Genomic DNA, 16,153 nt, shown 5'->3' with positions numbered 1-16,153 from the left:
TGCCTAAGTGACATTGCACTGGCATCTATTTCTACTTCTGTTAATAATTCTATCACTAACTTTGATTTTAAAGATCTTTTACCATATTTATCCTTCTGTTAGTGTTGCTATAAAATTTACAATTCTTTTAAGAGTATTCCTCATGTTTTGTTTGTCAGTAATAAAAAGAATAAAATACAAATGTCTTAATTTTCTGAATTGAAAGTAGATACAATAGTTACATTTGATTTGGAAAATTAAATCTGTCCCTCTAAGTAACAAAAGTAACACAGTCAGTAATAGCCCATCTTAAAGAAAGGGAGTTTTATGGTTTTTAAAAATTGCTTTTATATTCCTTCAAACAATTACAGAGTGCACCATATGCCTCTGGAAGGCTTTGCATGTCATTAGTGAAAATCTGGGTGATTCACTTTTCACTTCAACTTCCTACCAGCCCACTTCAACTTCTTACCAGCTCTCCCTCCTGTTCTTCCTTCCTTCTGTCCGTCCATCTGTCCTTCCTTCATTCTGTCCATCCTTCCTCCCACCCGTCCTTCCTTTCTCGCTCTTTTTCTTTCTCCTTCCTTCTTTCCTTCCTTCCTTCCTTCTTTGTTTCCTATGTATCTGTATCTAAGAGTTAATCTTGATTTTGCCCTGTCACCTGGATACTGAGTGACAATAATCTGAATAAAAAAATGTTTAGATTGTCACAATCAGAATTCAGAATCTTCAGGTACATCTCATAACATTTTTGGTCCTCAGCTTCTCCACCTGAAAATGGCAATACAATCCTGTTTGTTTGAAGCCAAGGAATTGGGCTAAATAACTATAACCTTAAGTTATGTAAGTCTCAATGACTAAATTTTATGAAAAATAATTTATTATTATTGCTTTTTATTAATTGTGTCCAAATGTCATGCACCTGGGATACTTTTAATAGTGCATGACATTTGGACAGGATTTACAAACACAGGCTTTTATTTTATATAAAATTGTAATGGTGCTGATATCAATAATGAATGACTTCAATCCTCAAATTGGTATAAATCCATGAAAGTTAAAAGTTAAAAGTCTGGACTAAATGTTTGTTTTGACTGTCTGTCCTTAAAGCTAAAAGCTAAGTGAACTGTGCAAACCTAACACTCGTCTCACTTTGCATAGGGTTCAGAGGGTTCCTGTCTTCTCGGGAATTATTTCAAAAGGGCACATTACCTAAGCTTTCCTATTTGCAATACAGTCTAGTGGGGGCTTTGTGGAGTATCCCTCAAATACTGGTCTCTGCTAAAATTTCCAGTTGATAGTAAAATATTTTAAAAAATTCTCTAGTTTATTGTGAAAAGCCAAAATGAGAACAGACTTTTTTAAAAAGGAGAATATTTTCCTTTCTTGATTAAAGAACAGACATTCCCCAGTACGCAGGAAATAAGTTCCCTCACTACCCTGTTACTTTGAAGTTATATAATTTTTCTTTCCCGAGGAATAGATGCTCAGTGAAAAAAGATCTGCAAAACATACAAAAGCATAAACAAGAAAATAATTCATCTAGTGTCTGACCACTCAGAAAATAAAACTGTTAGAATTGCTACATTTCTCCACATTTTTTGTCTTACTTTTTTTTTTTTTTTAGACCGAGTCTGGCTCTGTCACCCAGGCTGGAGTGCAGTGGTGCGATCTCGGCTCACTGCAAGCTCCGCTTCCCGGGTTCAGGCCATTCTCCTGCCTCAGCCTCCCAAGTAGCTGGGGCTACAGACGCCCGCCACCACATCCGGCTAATTTTTTGTATTTTTAGTAAAGACGGGGTTTCACCATGTTAGCCAGGATGGTCTCAATCTTCTGACCTCGTGATCCGCCCACCTCGGCCTCCCAAAGTGCTGAGATTACAGGTGTGAGCCACTGCGCCCAGCCTTTTCTATCTTACTTTTAAAACAGTATTTTTCTCATGTGCTTTTCCCCATCAGCCTGCAACAGTAAGGATTGTCTCGAAATCAAATCCAGCATCCCTGTCTGCCACTGGGAAGTCCGGGATCCTTACCACCTACTCATCTGACCAGCCCCATCTCTGTCACTAGTCCCTACGGCTCTGCAGCTCCTCCCTCGGCCTCAGCAGGGCACTCCTCACCCTCTGTGTGCTGCAGTGTGGGGCTGCCCTCCTCCCCATCTGGGCTCCCACTCTCTATGCCAGGTCACGCCACCCCTGCACAGAGGCCTCTCTACCTCACGTGAGTTGGGCCACTCCCTGTGCTGCCATCCTCCTTGCCTTTTGTGGGTCTTGACATCCTGCACTGCAGGATTAAACCCTCTGTGGCATTTAACAGCACCAAGTACAATATGAGACATAAGAAATGCCCTCAAAGGGCTGGGCACGGTGGCTCACGCCTGTAATCCCAGCACTTTGGGAGGCCAAGGCGGGTGGATCATGAGGTCAAGAGATCGAGACCATCCTGGCCAACATGGTGAAACCCCGTCTCTACTAAAAATACAAAAATTAGCTGGGCATAGTAGTGCATGCCTGTAGTCCCAGCTACTCGGGAGGCTGAGGCAGGAGAATTGCTTGGATCCAGGAGGCAGAGGTTGCAGTGAGCCAAGATTGTGCCACTGCACTCCAGCCTGGGTGACAGAGCGAGACTCCGTCTCAAAAAAAAAAAAAAAGAAAGAAAGAAAGAAATGCCTTCAATGAAATCTTCTATTTTACCTTTATAACCTTGTCATTTTATTTTCAGAAAAGGCAAATAAGCAACTATGTCTATGGCAAGGAATGCAGAAACTTGATACATTTACCCTACACTAAAGGTAACCTAGAGGAGTTTTTTGTCTCTTTGTGTTAGGGACCAAGGTACTCAGCACAGTTCTGGAATAGTAGGCCTTCAAAAAACACTTGGTGAGTAAATAAATAAACAAACAGATTCCAGCCATTCTCAATATGTCTATAAACTTTCTGTCATGAGAAATCAGGAGTAAAAGCTGTGTTTGCAGATCCTCCACTAGTCTGTGAATCCAAAAAAAGCACTCCTCTGGGAGGGCACATAGTTTTAAACAGTTCTCTTTATGCTCTACCTCTAAGGAGATAAAGGGTTCTTTTTTTTTTTTTTAAAGGTACCCCCTCCATTACTCCCAGCAGATGTAACACTTTGAGTATAATTGAACAACATCCTTGTGCAAAAAAATAGATGTTCCTTCCCCTGGCTAGACTCAGCCCCATATACATTAGGGCCAAGGCTTGGCCAGCCAACCATAGACCAGACTTCAGGCCACAGTAGATCATAAGCAACCAATCACAAGCAGTGATCCTAGGTATTTAATACAAAAATCTTTAAATACAAATTACCACTAGTCTGCAAAATTTTTCACAATATCTCAATATCTAAAACCAGATGCCCAAAGAGACGGAAAATAAGTAACTAGACAGTAGGCTTCTTCACAATAAAAGAAAAAACAGCCCTACCATCAAACTTGGACTTTTTAATAAAACATGTACATTGCATCACTCTAATCAGCAATAAAAAAACTGAGTTTTTATCATAAAAATTCTGGCTAAAATGCGTCATCAACTATTAGGACAACCATCTGAAATAGCTTTGATAAACTGCTGCTTGCCTTTTTGATTAAGGCACATGACAAACGAATATATAGATAGTACTGAAATTTTTGTGGTTACCCCGTCAAGAAATCTAGCTTCCATAAAATTACTTCATATTGACTATAAAAGTTCCTTTCTCCTGTGTAACACAAGTAAGGATTAACAAAACTGATACAACTGAATAAAATATCAACAAATCAGTGCATACTAATGCAGATTTTGCTTAGCACAAACCATTTTTACTTTTCTACTGAAAGCAGAAGAATCAAAGGACAAAAGCCACATAATTCTGAGTCATGTACAAGACACCAAAAAGAATACAAAGAGAGTACTAAACAGAGATCTTCTTCTAAAATAAAAAAGGTACCAGAATGTATTGCTGTTCCAAGGATCTGCAGTTTCTTCTTCGGGTTCTTTGGTCTTCACAAGTTAATCTTCTGACCACCTCCCTTTGCTCCGCTATGTCCTCAAAGCAACAACTCACATTCCTTGTTCCATTGGGTTCCCCCATTAGATTCAGGTTCAATGCACATTCAACTACGTAGCCTTCTCTTCCCTTTGAGAGATGCCCAGTACCTGTGCATTTACCCTACACTAAAGGTAACCCAGAGCAGTTTTTTGCCTCTTTATGTTAGGGACCAAGGTGCTCAGCTCTGTTCTGGAACAGTCGGCCTTCAAACACTTGGTGAATAAATAAATAAACAAACAGATTCCAGCCATTCTCAACATGTCTATAAACCTTCTGTCACGAGAAATGAGGAGTAAAAGCTGTGTTTGCAGATCCTCTGTACCTCCGATAACTCTCTAGACACAGCCACTACTCAGCCCTTCTCCGATCCTACACCTTTACTTTTTCTGCCTATCCACTCTGTTCTCATAATGTGCCAATCTCTTAAGAAGCTTCTGAAGAGAACTACTCCAAATTACTGAAATTTAAGTACTTCATCTAAATCCTCATAGCATACTTTCTATACTTTCCCTGTGACATTTTTAAACTTCTTCCCTATATCACAGTCATCCTTGTTACATGACTAATATTCCACAATGGATCATAAATTGAGGGTAAAGCCTGTGTATAATTTGTATGTTAATTTTCCAATGTACCTACCATAGTGCCTTACACAGAGCAGATATCCCGTGGGTCTTGGAATAAATACATGAAATATATAAAATGCTTCTATGGAAAGACAAATAAGGAACAAAACTCATACTTTTCAGAACTTACTATCCCAGGAAATTCACTTTTTTCAAGAATTTTTCAGCAGTATTTCTTGCCCTTTGGCTTGTTTTCCTGTGCAGAGATGTGGGACCTCTATCTTTTCCTACTAACTTACCCTACCTCCCCGTGATAGGCCACTAAATTATACTTGCACTTTCTCTTCTTTTAGGACTTTCCAAATCCGATGCCCTACTATTCAATTTTCTCTTTCCTGTCATCATACAAACAGCATGATGGAGCTATCCATTTACTAACATGCACGCCTTGTCAATCTTCCTTTCAAAGGCAGTCCCGGGAAACAAGGTGGAAGGGAGTACAGAATAACGGAAGAAATAAAGAATTTGTGTATCTGGCCATATTTCCATACTTCCAAGCTTCTCTCTTTTATAAAACCCAAATTAAATGCTGTTGACCTATGAAGTATCTAAAATTTAGTTCAATAAAGGGCATTCAATAAATGGAAGTTACTATTACAGGATAGTTAATACTAGTATAATTACCTATTACACAGTCTATATACTACTTTAAATGTAACAACCCCAATTTATTTCTGCATTTTTTAAAGATGACAATAAGAAATTGGCAGTTCATTATATAAAACGGCTTGAATGTGGTTTTCTTAAGCAGATGACAACCCACATCAAAGTGCCCTTCTCACCGCACTGCCCCGCATGGTCTTTGCTGGATTAGCAGAAGGGATGGCAGCACTCAGCTCAGGCTCTGGCTTACACAAAAGTACGATGGGGTCACGATGAGATGGGCACCATTCTTTCACTTGTCCACCTGCTTGCACAGCTTTATCTAAAACTGTTCTGAAGTTGGTTCCCTCGGGGAGAAAATAAAAGTTTGCAGAGCACAGAAGTGATTCTAACAGCAACGTATATAGGCTGGTTATATGTTGAGTTCTAGTCTCCAACTTTACTTATCTTCCCCTTCTATAGACCCCAATTCACTTAATCACAAAAACAGCTCCTAATAGTCTTTGTGTTCTCGTTTTTGGAAAGATGACAAAATCACTTATAAAATGAAAAGCATAGCTATACCTTAAGATATATTTGGTGGTTACTATCTGCCAAATAAAAGCTAATTAATATTAATCTTTTCCTACAACTCATGAATGTAGGAAGAAATCATTCTCTCCAAAAATTGGTCCATTTATTTTAAAAGTATTCCTCTCTCAAAATAGCAATGTGACTTAAAAAAAAGATTTTTAGAAAAATCTCAATAATATACAAACTTTTTACGAAGATAAATAAAACTAATCTCCAGCCACCATGACAACAGCGTTTACCTCAGCAAGCACAAAATCTTCATCATCAAATTATTAAGAAGCATAAATTTGGCCTCAAAATAACTTAAAGCTCTTTTTTTTTTTTTACCACCCAGGATTCACTACTAAATGAAAAAAAAAATTACAAAGCCATAAATGCAATATGCTCTCATTTGTGTTTTTAAAATATGCGCAGGGGCCAGGCATGGTGATTCAAGCCTGATCTCTCATCACTTTGGGAAATGGAGGCAGGTGGATCACTTGAGCCTAGGAGTTCAAGACAAGCCAGGGCAACATGGTAAAACCTCCTCTCTGCAAAAAATACAAAAATTAGCGGGGCCTGGTAGCACATGTCTACAGTGTCAGCTACTCAGGAGGCTGAGGTAGAAGGGTTGCCTGAGCCCTGGAGGTTGGGGCTGCAGCGAGCTGTGATCCTGCCACTGCACTCCAGCCTGAGTGACAGAGCAAGACCTTGTCTCAAAAATAAATAAATAAATAAATAAAATAAAGTATGCACAGAGCTTGGAACAGAAAATGAAAGTTGGAGGACCATTTTAACTTTTCACTTTATACCCTTCTTAAGAATCTGTACTTCTGACAATTGGCAGATTACTTTTGTGAACTTTAAAAATCTTTATACTAAAACTGAGGAAAAACAGTTTTGGTAAAAATGAATTTACAACTGAGCCTAATTTAATCAAGCAAAAATGTGGGTCCAAATTGGGAATTTATTCAAATGAAGGTCATTTATACACATTGTTACCTGCTCTTAAAGGCTTATACAGTTCATTGGATGGTGTCCTTTGCCAGAGTTCCTTAAATTTTGCTCTTAAATCATTATCAGTTGCTTCTTCTTCATCCAACAACCTTAATGACTTTAAAAGGAAGCAAAAAGAACCCTGAAATGTCATTTCTGGTATAAAAAATTTAATGCATTTAATAAATGTTCATACACAATATAAGTGAGAATTTGGTGAGATGGGAATATTAGGTTAGAATATAAATCGACTTTTTTCTTGCAGACATCTGTTATAATGCATTTAACAAAAAGTCTTATAAATTTAAGGCTGAATTAGCTATCACATTTCTCAGTAAAAAAAAAAAAAAGGAAGAATAAATAAGAGACTATTTACATCCATATATCAATTTAAAGAGAGTTTTAAGATTAAAATAAATAAATAGAAGCCATAAACAAAACAAAGGGGAAAACTGATTACATTAAAAAATAAAAGATTTAGACTTTCATTCCAATACAACAAACAGAAAATTATGTTTAATATATTTTTAAGTGCCTTCTAACGAGTAGATAAGATGACAGGATAGTTGGGGGCCAGAAACACAAGGAAATACTAATCTACCAGTAGACACAGTGCTAGCACCAACAATATATCACAATCCCTGATAGCTTAGGACAAAGAATAGCAAACTTCTGTCAAACACCACAGAGTAAATATTTTAGGCTTTCTGGGCCACAGTCTATGGCACACAGAATTCTTCTTTTTTGACAATGGTCTTAAAAAGATAAAAATTATCCTTAACTAGTGAACCACACAAAAGTAGGCCACAAGCCAGCATTGGCCCACCATCCATAGTTCACCAGCTGTGTAGTTCACCATTGACTTGGATTGTGAATTTAGAAAATTCAAGAAGAAACATAGGTAGGGACAATAAAAGGTGAGAGGTCAGATCAAAAGCACTCTCCACCCTCAAACTGGTATACTTCCAAATAGGTGATTCTCAAGTTAAAACAGAAAACTGCCCTACAGAAGAAAACATGCCTGTCTGGATCTTGGCTGTAAAGAAGAAAGAAAAAAAAAAAAAAGGAAGTATTATCTGAGATTCCTGATCAAAAGCCTGAACTTGGGACTAGAAACCACACTATCTGTGTGACACAAAGTCCTAAGATAAATTACTACTATAATTAAAAGATTATAAAAGAAAGGAAAAAACCTCTTAAGTTTGAGGAGGTGCCAGGTGTATAATGCCTTTTTATGGCAGAAGCAAACACAAATTCTTTCTAGAATTCACCTTAAACCCAGATCTCAATGAATTCCCACCAATAAATTACAGGAAATATGAATGCACAATCAAAACTCACTGAACACTAAATGCAATTCAGTATTCTGTACTGGTTCTTGGAACAGAAGGAGGAACATTGGTGGAGTAACTGGTAAAATCTGAGTAATAATACTGTACCAATGTCAATTTCCTAGTTTTAACAAATGTGCCATGACCGCATAAGATTTTAACTTTCAGGGAAGCTAGGTGAAAAATATACAGGAACTTTCTACACTAAATTTGCAAAGTCTCTGTAAATCTGAAACTATTTTTTAAAGTTTTAAAAAACAGTAACAAAAAAACTGAACACAACAGAAAACAAGCCACCATAACCAAGAATCAGCAAAAATTACAAATCGTAGAATCAAACTCACAAAAACTACAGATATTGGAATTATAAGATAAAAAATATAAAATAAATATATTTAATATATTTTAAGAAATTAGGGATAAATTAAAGGGTTTAACCTTCCAGGTTAAGACAAATTAAATTAAAAAGAAAAATCTTGCTACATGCTATGTATCAAATAAATCAATAATTACAAAGACTGAACAGTTTGTATGATAGTTGATTTCTCATAGTATACTAGTTTTACACAGTGCTCATTTGAGTTTCATTAATGTGTACTCACTTACCCTTAAGATAAGAATGAAACCCATTCTCACTCAACCAGAATTTCTCTTATGCTAAAGAGAAGGCTCTGGGCCACAGTAAATTCACCAAAGTGATGAATACTAACTACACCATGAACACTAGCATGAGGAAGTGTCCAGTCCCAATCCCTGCTGGACATCAAGGATTCACAGTGTTTATACTTGAAAAGCAAATCTTATAAAACATACCTCATCTAGGATTTCTCTATTTCGTTGCAGTAATTCAGGCAGTTCTTTAATCAACTGATCAACAGTCTGGATGTCTCCCTGTTCAATCACAGATCTGGATTTAGTCAATATAGACTGAGGTACAGTGTCTCCAGACACATCTTCAATTGCTGCTGGAAGATTAAGGGAAGCTAGCACCCTGAAAAAATGAGATACTATGTTATATTGAAGTCTAAAACAATTTAACTCCTCATCAATATTTACTTTATTTAATTTAATCTTCTATAACCAAATCAACAGCAATGGAGTTAGCACCCAGAAAAACTGGATAAGCCCTATCAATGAAAAACATAGCAAAGATTAACAGAAAAACAAAAAAATCAGTGATTGATAAAATTAAACCAAAATCATTAAAAAATTAAGTTCACAATTCAGAATTAAAAGCCAAAAAATAGGCTGGTGCAGTGGCTCACACCTGTAATCCCAGCACTTTGGGAGGCCAAGGCAGGGGGATCACCTGAGGTCAGGAATTCGAGACCAGCCTGACCAACATGGTGAAACCCCATGTCCACTAAAAATACAAAAATTAGTCAGGCGTAGTGGTGAGCACCTATAATCCCAGCTACTTGGGAGGCTGAGGCACAAGAATCACCTGAAGCTGGGAGGCGAAGGTTGCAGTGAGCCGAGATCTCACCACTGCACTCCAGCCTGGGCAACAGAGTGAGACTCCATCTCGAAAAAAAAAAAAAAGCCAAAAAATAAGAAAAACTATGACCGCATTAAAATATATTAGGTATCGTTGGCTTACAGTTCAAACTTCTTTCAGTCTAAGTAATTAAAAGTCAAAAATTCTATCCTAAAAAAGCAGTCTTTTATACTTTTGATTGTTATAGCATCTCTAACAAGTCAGAAACAATACACAAAATAGTTATGTTTTTCTTTTTTGCTCTCCTTCAACAGAATCAGTAGTTATAATTTCACATCACCTAGGCAAAATGTCAACAAAAATAGATGATCTAAGTATCCATTATAGAATCTTCATCTGTTCTCAGTTTTGTAGCACAATAACAATTCCTCAGTTATTTCATTTACATGATGTGGAAGGGAGGTCAATATCCCTACCCACTATGTAAAGACAAAAAGGCAAATGAAATGATGTAATACAATGAACTCCTCAGAAAACAAGCTCTGTAAAATCTCAGACTGCCTGTTTATCATATGCTAGAGTAAACTTACATTCCTCTCTTGTTAAAGAAAAATGATGGTAAAATCCATGCATTAATCAAAACTGAAAACTTGAAAAGGCAAGCCAACTACGAGAGAAATACAGCTGGCCCTTGAACAGCACAGATTTGAACTATGTGAGTCCATGTTTATGTGGACTTTCACCTCTTTCACCTCCGCCAGCTCCAAGACAGCAAGACCAAGCCTCCTTCCTCCTCTTCCTCAGCCTACTCAAACATGAAATAGACAAGGACGAAGACCTTTATGATGATCCACTTCCATTTAATCATAGTAAATATATTTTCTCTTCCTTATGATTTTCTTAATAGCATTTTTTCTCTAGCTTATTTATTATAAGAATATACTATAGAATACATATACAAAATATATGTTAATTGACTGTTTATGTTATCGGTAAGGCTTCTGGTCAACAGCAGGCTATTAGTACTTAAGTTTTGGGGACTCAGAAGTTATATGCAGATTTGACTGTGCAGGGGGGTCAGCACCCATAACCCCTATGTTGTTCAGGGTCAACTATATTCTCAATTATATGTATCTGACAAAGCACTTGCATCCAGAATATGTAAAGAACTTTTTAAATATTAAGAAAAACTCAGTTTTAGAAACTGAGAAAAAGATTCCAATAGACACTTTACAGAAAAGATATGAATGGCTAGTAAGCACATGAAAAGCTGTTCAGTATCATTAGTAATTAGGAGAATGCAAATTAAATCACAGTAAGATTCTGCTACACACACACTAAAGTAGCTAAAACTAAAAAGACTGACAGTACCAAGTATTGGTGAGGATGCAGAACAACTGTATTTCTCAAACAGTGCAGATAGGATATAAAATGGAACAACCGCTTTGGAAAACAACCTGGCAATTTCGTATAAAATTAAATACGCTAACCACACAACCTAACAATTCCACTCCTAAGTATTTACCCAAGAGAACTAAAATATGTCCACACGAAGATTTATATGTGAATGTTCATAGAAACTGAAATGTCCATTAACAGGTGAAAGAGTTAACAAACTGCTCTATAACCATAAAATGGAATACTGCTCAGCCATAGAAAAGACTCAAATTGATACACACAACATAGATGAATCTCAAAAACAGTAGCTAAGTGAAAAAAAGCAAAACACATTCTAAGTGTATACTGTACATACTGTAAGTACTGTATATGTATATGCTAGAATGATTACACGTATTTTAAACTGTATAAAAAGTAAAACAAAATTTAAGACAGGGAGCAGATCAATAGTGGCCAGGGGCCAGAAGAGGAAGGACTGGGAAAGGGGCATGAGACAATTTTTTCAGGGTAACAGTAATGTTCTCTATCTTAATCATAGTGCCGGTTACATGGGTACACACATTTATCAAAACTAACTAAATGGCCAGGCACGGTGGCTCATGCCTGTAATCCCAGCACTTTGGGAGGTCAAGGCAGGAGGATCACTTGAGCCCAGGAGTTCAAGACCAGGAGCCCAGGAGTTCAAGACCAGCCTGGACAACAAAGTGAGATCTCGTCTCTTCAAAAAAATCAAAAAATTAGCCAAGTGTGGTGGCTTGCACCTGTGGCCTCAGCTACACAGGAGGCTGAGGCAGGAGGATCACCTGAGCCCAGAAGGTTGAGACTGCAGTGAGCCATGTTTAATGTTTACACCACTGCACTCCAGCCTGGTGACAATAAGACCCTGTCCCAAAAAACAAAACAAAACAAAACAAAACAAAAATATATATATACACACATACACACACATATACATATAATAATTGAACTGTGTACTTAGAATAGGCGTATTTTGTGTGTGCAAAATATACCTACAATTTTTTTAAACCAATGAATTATTTTCTTAGTATTCAATCCATCAGAAACAAAAATCGGTTCAGAACACTAAACGTACCATGTATCTGAGTTCATTTCTACTTCTCATTTCCCCCAAATAAATATCTCTTAAAATACAAATTTTTAGTCAAATATCCTCACCTTGTTTCTATAATTTCTTCCAACTATATTTGCTAAAGCTTCATAAATACAGTGTCCACCAAAAATAGTTGTAAGTGTGTGTCTACATTTTCTATTTTATATACTCTTGACATTTAGCTCTAAGCTCAGAAACTAAAATGTTCATAAACTAAAGAACAACCAAACAGAAAACTTTAGGCTCTAAAATTAAGCTCTACCTACCCATTTGCCAAAGTGGTGGCTTCTCTCATCTGAACAATTGATCTGTTACCAAATCGGCTTTCCTCTGATTACAGGCAGCCAAAGACTGCTGCACTGACAAGGGAACCATCTTCTCAAACAGATCTAAAATTAGGAAGAGAAATTACAACAAAATTTTAAGACAAAAACCCAAACTGTAAAAGTGACTGTTCATATTTTCTTTCCAATATTCACATAGTCCATACATATTTGATATTTAAAGATCAAAATATCAATAGTCTATTGACATTTAAAGATCAAAATGAAATAACTATTTAAAGCACAATGATAAAGAGAATTTTTAGATCACTACATTCACGGACAATGGTGACAATGAAAAGTTTCTTCTTTGAACTTAATTTTCTTTAACTTTTTCAGATGTGTTCATCACTGAGTCTGAGGGATCTTCAGTGACGCTGTTCATTTGTTGATTAAACTGAATGAGGGGCCGGGAGCAGTGGCTAAGGTCTGTAATCCCAGCACTTTGGGAGGCTGAGGCAGGCGGCTCACCTGAGGTCAGGAGTTCAAGACCAGTCTGGCCAACTTGGCAAAACCCCATCTCTACTAAAAATACAAAAATTAGCTGGTGTAATGGTAGGAGCCTGTAGTCTCAGCTACTGGGGAGGCTGAGGCAGGAGAATCGTCTGAATCCAGGAGGCGGAGGTTGCAGTGAGCTGAGATTGCACCACTGCACCGCAGCCTGGGCAACAGAGCAAGACTCGGTCTCAAAAAAAAAAAAAAAATTGACTGAATGGGTCACGGCAGCAGGATTCCATTTCTGGCTCCAACACTTCCTAGCTATGTGACCTTGAGGAAATTACTTAACCACTCTGTGCATCAGTATCCTCATCAAATAGGGATAATATCAGTACCCATCTCAGGGCACTTGTGAAAACTAATGAGCTAATATTTGTAAAGTGCTTAAAGAGTGCCTGGAACATGGTAAACTCTTTGTGTTTGCTAAATAAACATATAATCACCCTTTCTCAGTAACAGAATATTCTCCTTGGGATCTCAGCTAGAGGCTACCATCTGTTGTATACATTTGTATACATCTACAATATAATAACATTTATTTATCTCATACAAATACCACTCCAGAAGTTTACATGTTTAAAGAAATAGGCCGGGCATGGTGGCTCATGCCTGTAATCCCAGCACTTTGGGACACCGAGGCAGGTGGATCACCTGAGGTCGGGAGTTCCAGGCCAGCCTGACCAACATGGAGAAACCCCATCTCTACTAAAAACACAAAATTAGCTGGGCATGGTGGCAGGCACCTGTAGTCCCAGCTACTTGGGAGGCTGAGGCAGGAGAATCACTTGAACCCGGGAGGCAGAGGTTGCAGTGAGGGAGATAGCACCACTGCATTTTAGCCTGGGCAACAAGAGTGAGACTCTGCCTCAAAAAAAAAAAAAAAAAGAAAAAAAAAAAGAAATATTTTTGTGGTTTATTTTTACATTTATTTATTTAATTAATTAATTAATTTATTTATTTATTTATTTTTGAGAAAAGATCTCACTCTGTCACCCAGGCTGGAGTATGGTGGCACGGTCTCAGCTCACTGCAACCTCCACCTCCTGGGCTCAAGCGAGCCTCCCACCTCAGCCTCCAGAGTAGCTAAAGCCACAGGCATGCACCATCACGCCCAGTTAATTTTTTTTTTTTTTTTTGGTAGAGACAGGGTTTCGCCAGGTGCACAGGCTGGTCTCTAACTCCTGAGCTCAAGCAATCTACCCATCTCAGCCTCCCAAAGTGCTAGGATTACAGGTGTGAGCCACCACATCCGGCCATATTTCTTTATTTTTAATGGCAGCATCTTAAATAACAAATGTTAACAAAATGACAAGTGCTACAGTGTTAATCAAACACACAGTTTCAAGTCTTCTAACTATTGTATACTTTACATATGCTTTATTATTGTTTACTTTCCATCTTAACATTGCATGGACACAATACAATATTTATTCTCATATTCATTTTAAACAACATGAATACAAATTATATTCAAAGCATACAACAGCAATTATGTGATTTTTAGCTACGAAAAACACAGTAAACTAGAGAAAAATGAGATTAAAGTGTGTCTGAATAACTGACATACCAGTAAATTTCTGACTGATGGGGACATTGACTGGGGTAGATTTCACAAGTGTGGCTTTGCCAATAGGATCTAGATCTTTAAGGTCTGGAACTCGATCACGATAAATGAAGTCATTATCCTTCTTTGCTGCAGTAAGGGCACAATTGATTTTGTCAGAAAAATCCTTCACATTAACATATTCATCATAGCGAGATGCCACTGTTTTAATCAGTTCTGCTGCACGCTAAAAAGAAAAATGTCAACAACAACAACAAAAAAAGAGGGAGATGATTTTCTTTCTCTTTCCCCACCAAATATTTAAGCATTGGTTTCAACAAAAAAATCTTTAATTCGAAGACCTGCATTTCCAGCAATGTGGCTGACAGGATTACCTGGAAATTCTCCGATCACAAAATACCTGAAAACTGAAGGATAATACCAACAGCTATCCCTATAAACACACAGGCAAATTATCAAGATAATAAAAGAAATCCATGAGCCAATCAGTATAAACTGACATTGAAGAAAGCTGGCTGTTGGGTTCTTTCTTTTTTTCTTTCTTTTTTTCAGACAGAGTCTCACTCTGTGACACCCAGGCTGGAGCACAGTGGCGCGATCTTGGCTCACTGTGACTTCCACCTCCCAGGTTCAAGCAACTCTCCCACTTCAGCCTTCCAAGAAGCTGGAATTACAGGCGTGCACCCCCACGCCAAGCTAATTTTTGTATGTTTTGGTAGACATCGGGTTTCATCATATTGGCCAGGCCAGTCTCCAACTCCTGATCTTAAGTGATCTGCCCAACTCAGCTTCCCAAAGTGCTGGAATTACAGGCATGAGCCACTGTGCCCTGTCTGGCTGTTGGGTTATTTCTATATCGAAAAAATTAGCAGTTAAAACTTATTAAAGGCCCTCATGGAGACCTGAAACAAGGGTCTTGAAACCACACAACACAGAGAATTGAGATGCACCTCTTTCACTCCTTCACATGAAGGCAGGAACCTCAAAGGGCCTAACTCTCAGTGAAACGGTGGATCTGAAAAAAATTATCCAACAACACAGGAAGTGAACAACATGTCAACATCAGTAAGAAATTTTTTTTTAAGTTTGGCCTTATAAAAAATGAACATAAGCCACATAAAATTTAGGTGGTATTAGGTATAGTGACACCATATAAAATAGACAATAAGGCCAAAAGCATTATTAGGGATAAATATAACACATGATCTTTTAATATTTGCCAATTTGCCAGAAAGATGTAAAATTTCTTATATTTTGCATGTAATAGTATCTACATCAACAATTATAATGAGAAATTGATACATTTACCCATAATCAAAGTGGAAGATTTTAACATATCTGTCTCAGCAATGGCTGGACCAGATTTTAAAAAAGTGTAAGATTACAGAAGATTTGAGCAACACAATTAACAAGTTTGGTTTACCAGACATAGAGAACACTAGACTCCACAAATAGAGAATATATTATATTCTCAGGCATATAGAAAGCATCTACATCTATAAAATGACCAGATGAAGAGATAAGGCAAGTCTAAAACACCAACATTACAAGAATACAAAAATGGTTTAATACTAGAAAATCTACTTATATAATTCTCCAAAATAATAAGTTAAAAAATCAAATTTCTCCATAGATATTGAAAAAGTATTTGATAAAATTCAATATTCTTGATTTTTTAAAATCTTAGT

At 37.3% G+C, this 16,153-nt stretch overlaps 1 protein-coding gene across 1 annotated transcript in view; it reads right to left on the bottom strand.

The window, feature by feature from the left end:
• Positions 1–5,383: 5,383 nt before the first annotated feature.
• LOC112128543 (programmed cell death 6-interacting protein-like) overlaps positions 5,384–16,153 on the bottom strand; it is a 75,502-nt gene continuing 64,732 nt past the window's right edge. Inside the window, 6 exon segments of the mRNA XM_054531299.1 lie at positions 5,384–5,601; positions 6,809–6,920; positions 8,947–9,124; positions 12,347–12,395; positions 12,398–12,469; positions 14,469–14,691. Of these exon segments, the coding sequence (XP_054387274.1) occupies positions 5,573–5,601; positions 6,809–6,920; positions 8,947–9,124; positions 12,347–12,395; positions 12,398–12,469; positions 14,469–14,691 (663 nt within the window). The 3' untranslated portion in view covers positions 5,384–5,572.

The sequence above is a fragment of the Pongo abelii genome, chromosome 16 (assembly GCF_028885655.2).
Source record: "Pongo abelii isolate AG06213 chromosome 16, NHGRI_mPonAbe1-v2.0_pri, whole genome shotgun sequence".
Lineage (NCBI taxonomy): Eukaryota > Metazoa > Chordata > Mammalia > Primates > Hominidae > Pongo > Pongo abelii.
Note: the sequence above shows the minus strand (reverse complement) of the source record. Positions and strands in the feature narration are given on the sequence as shown.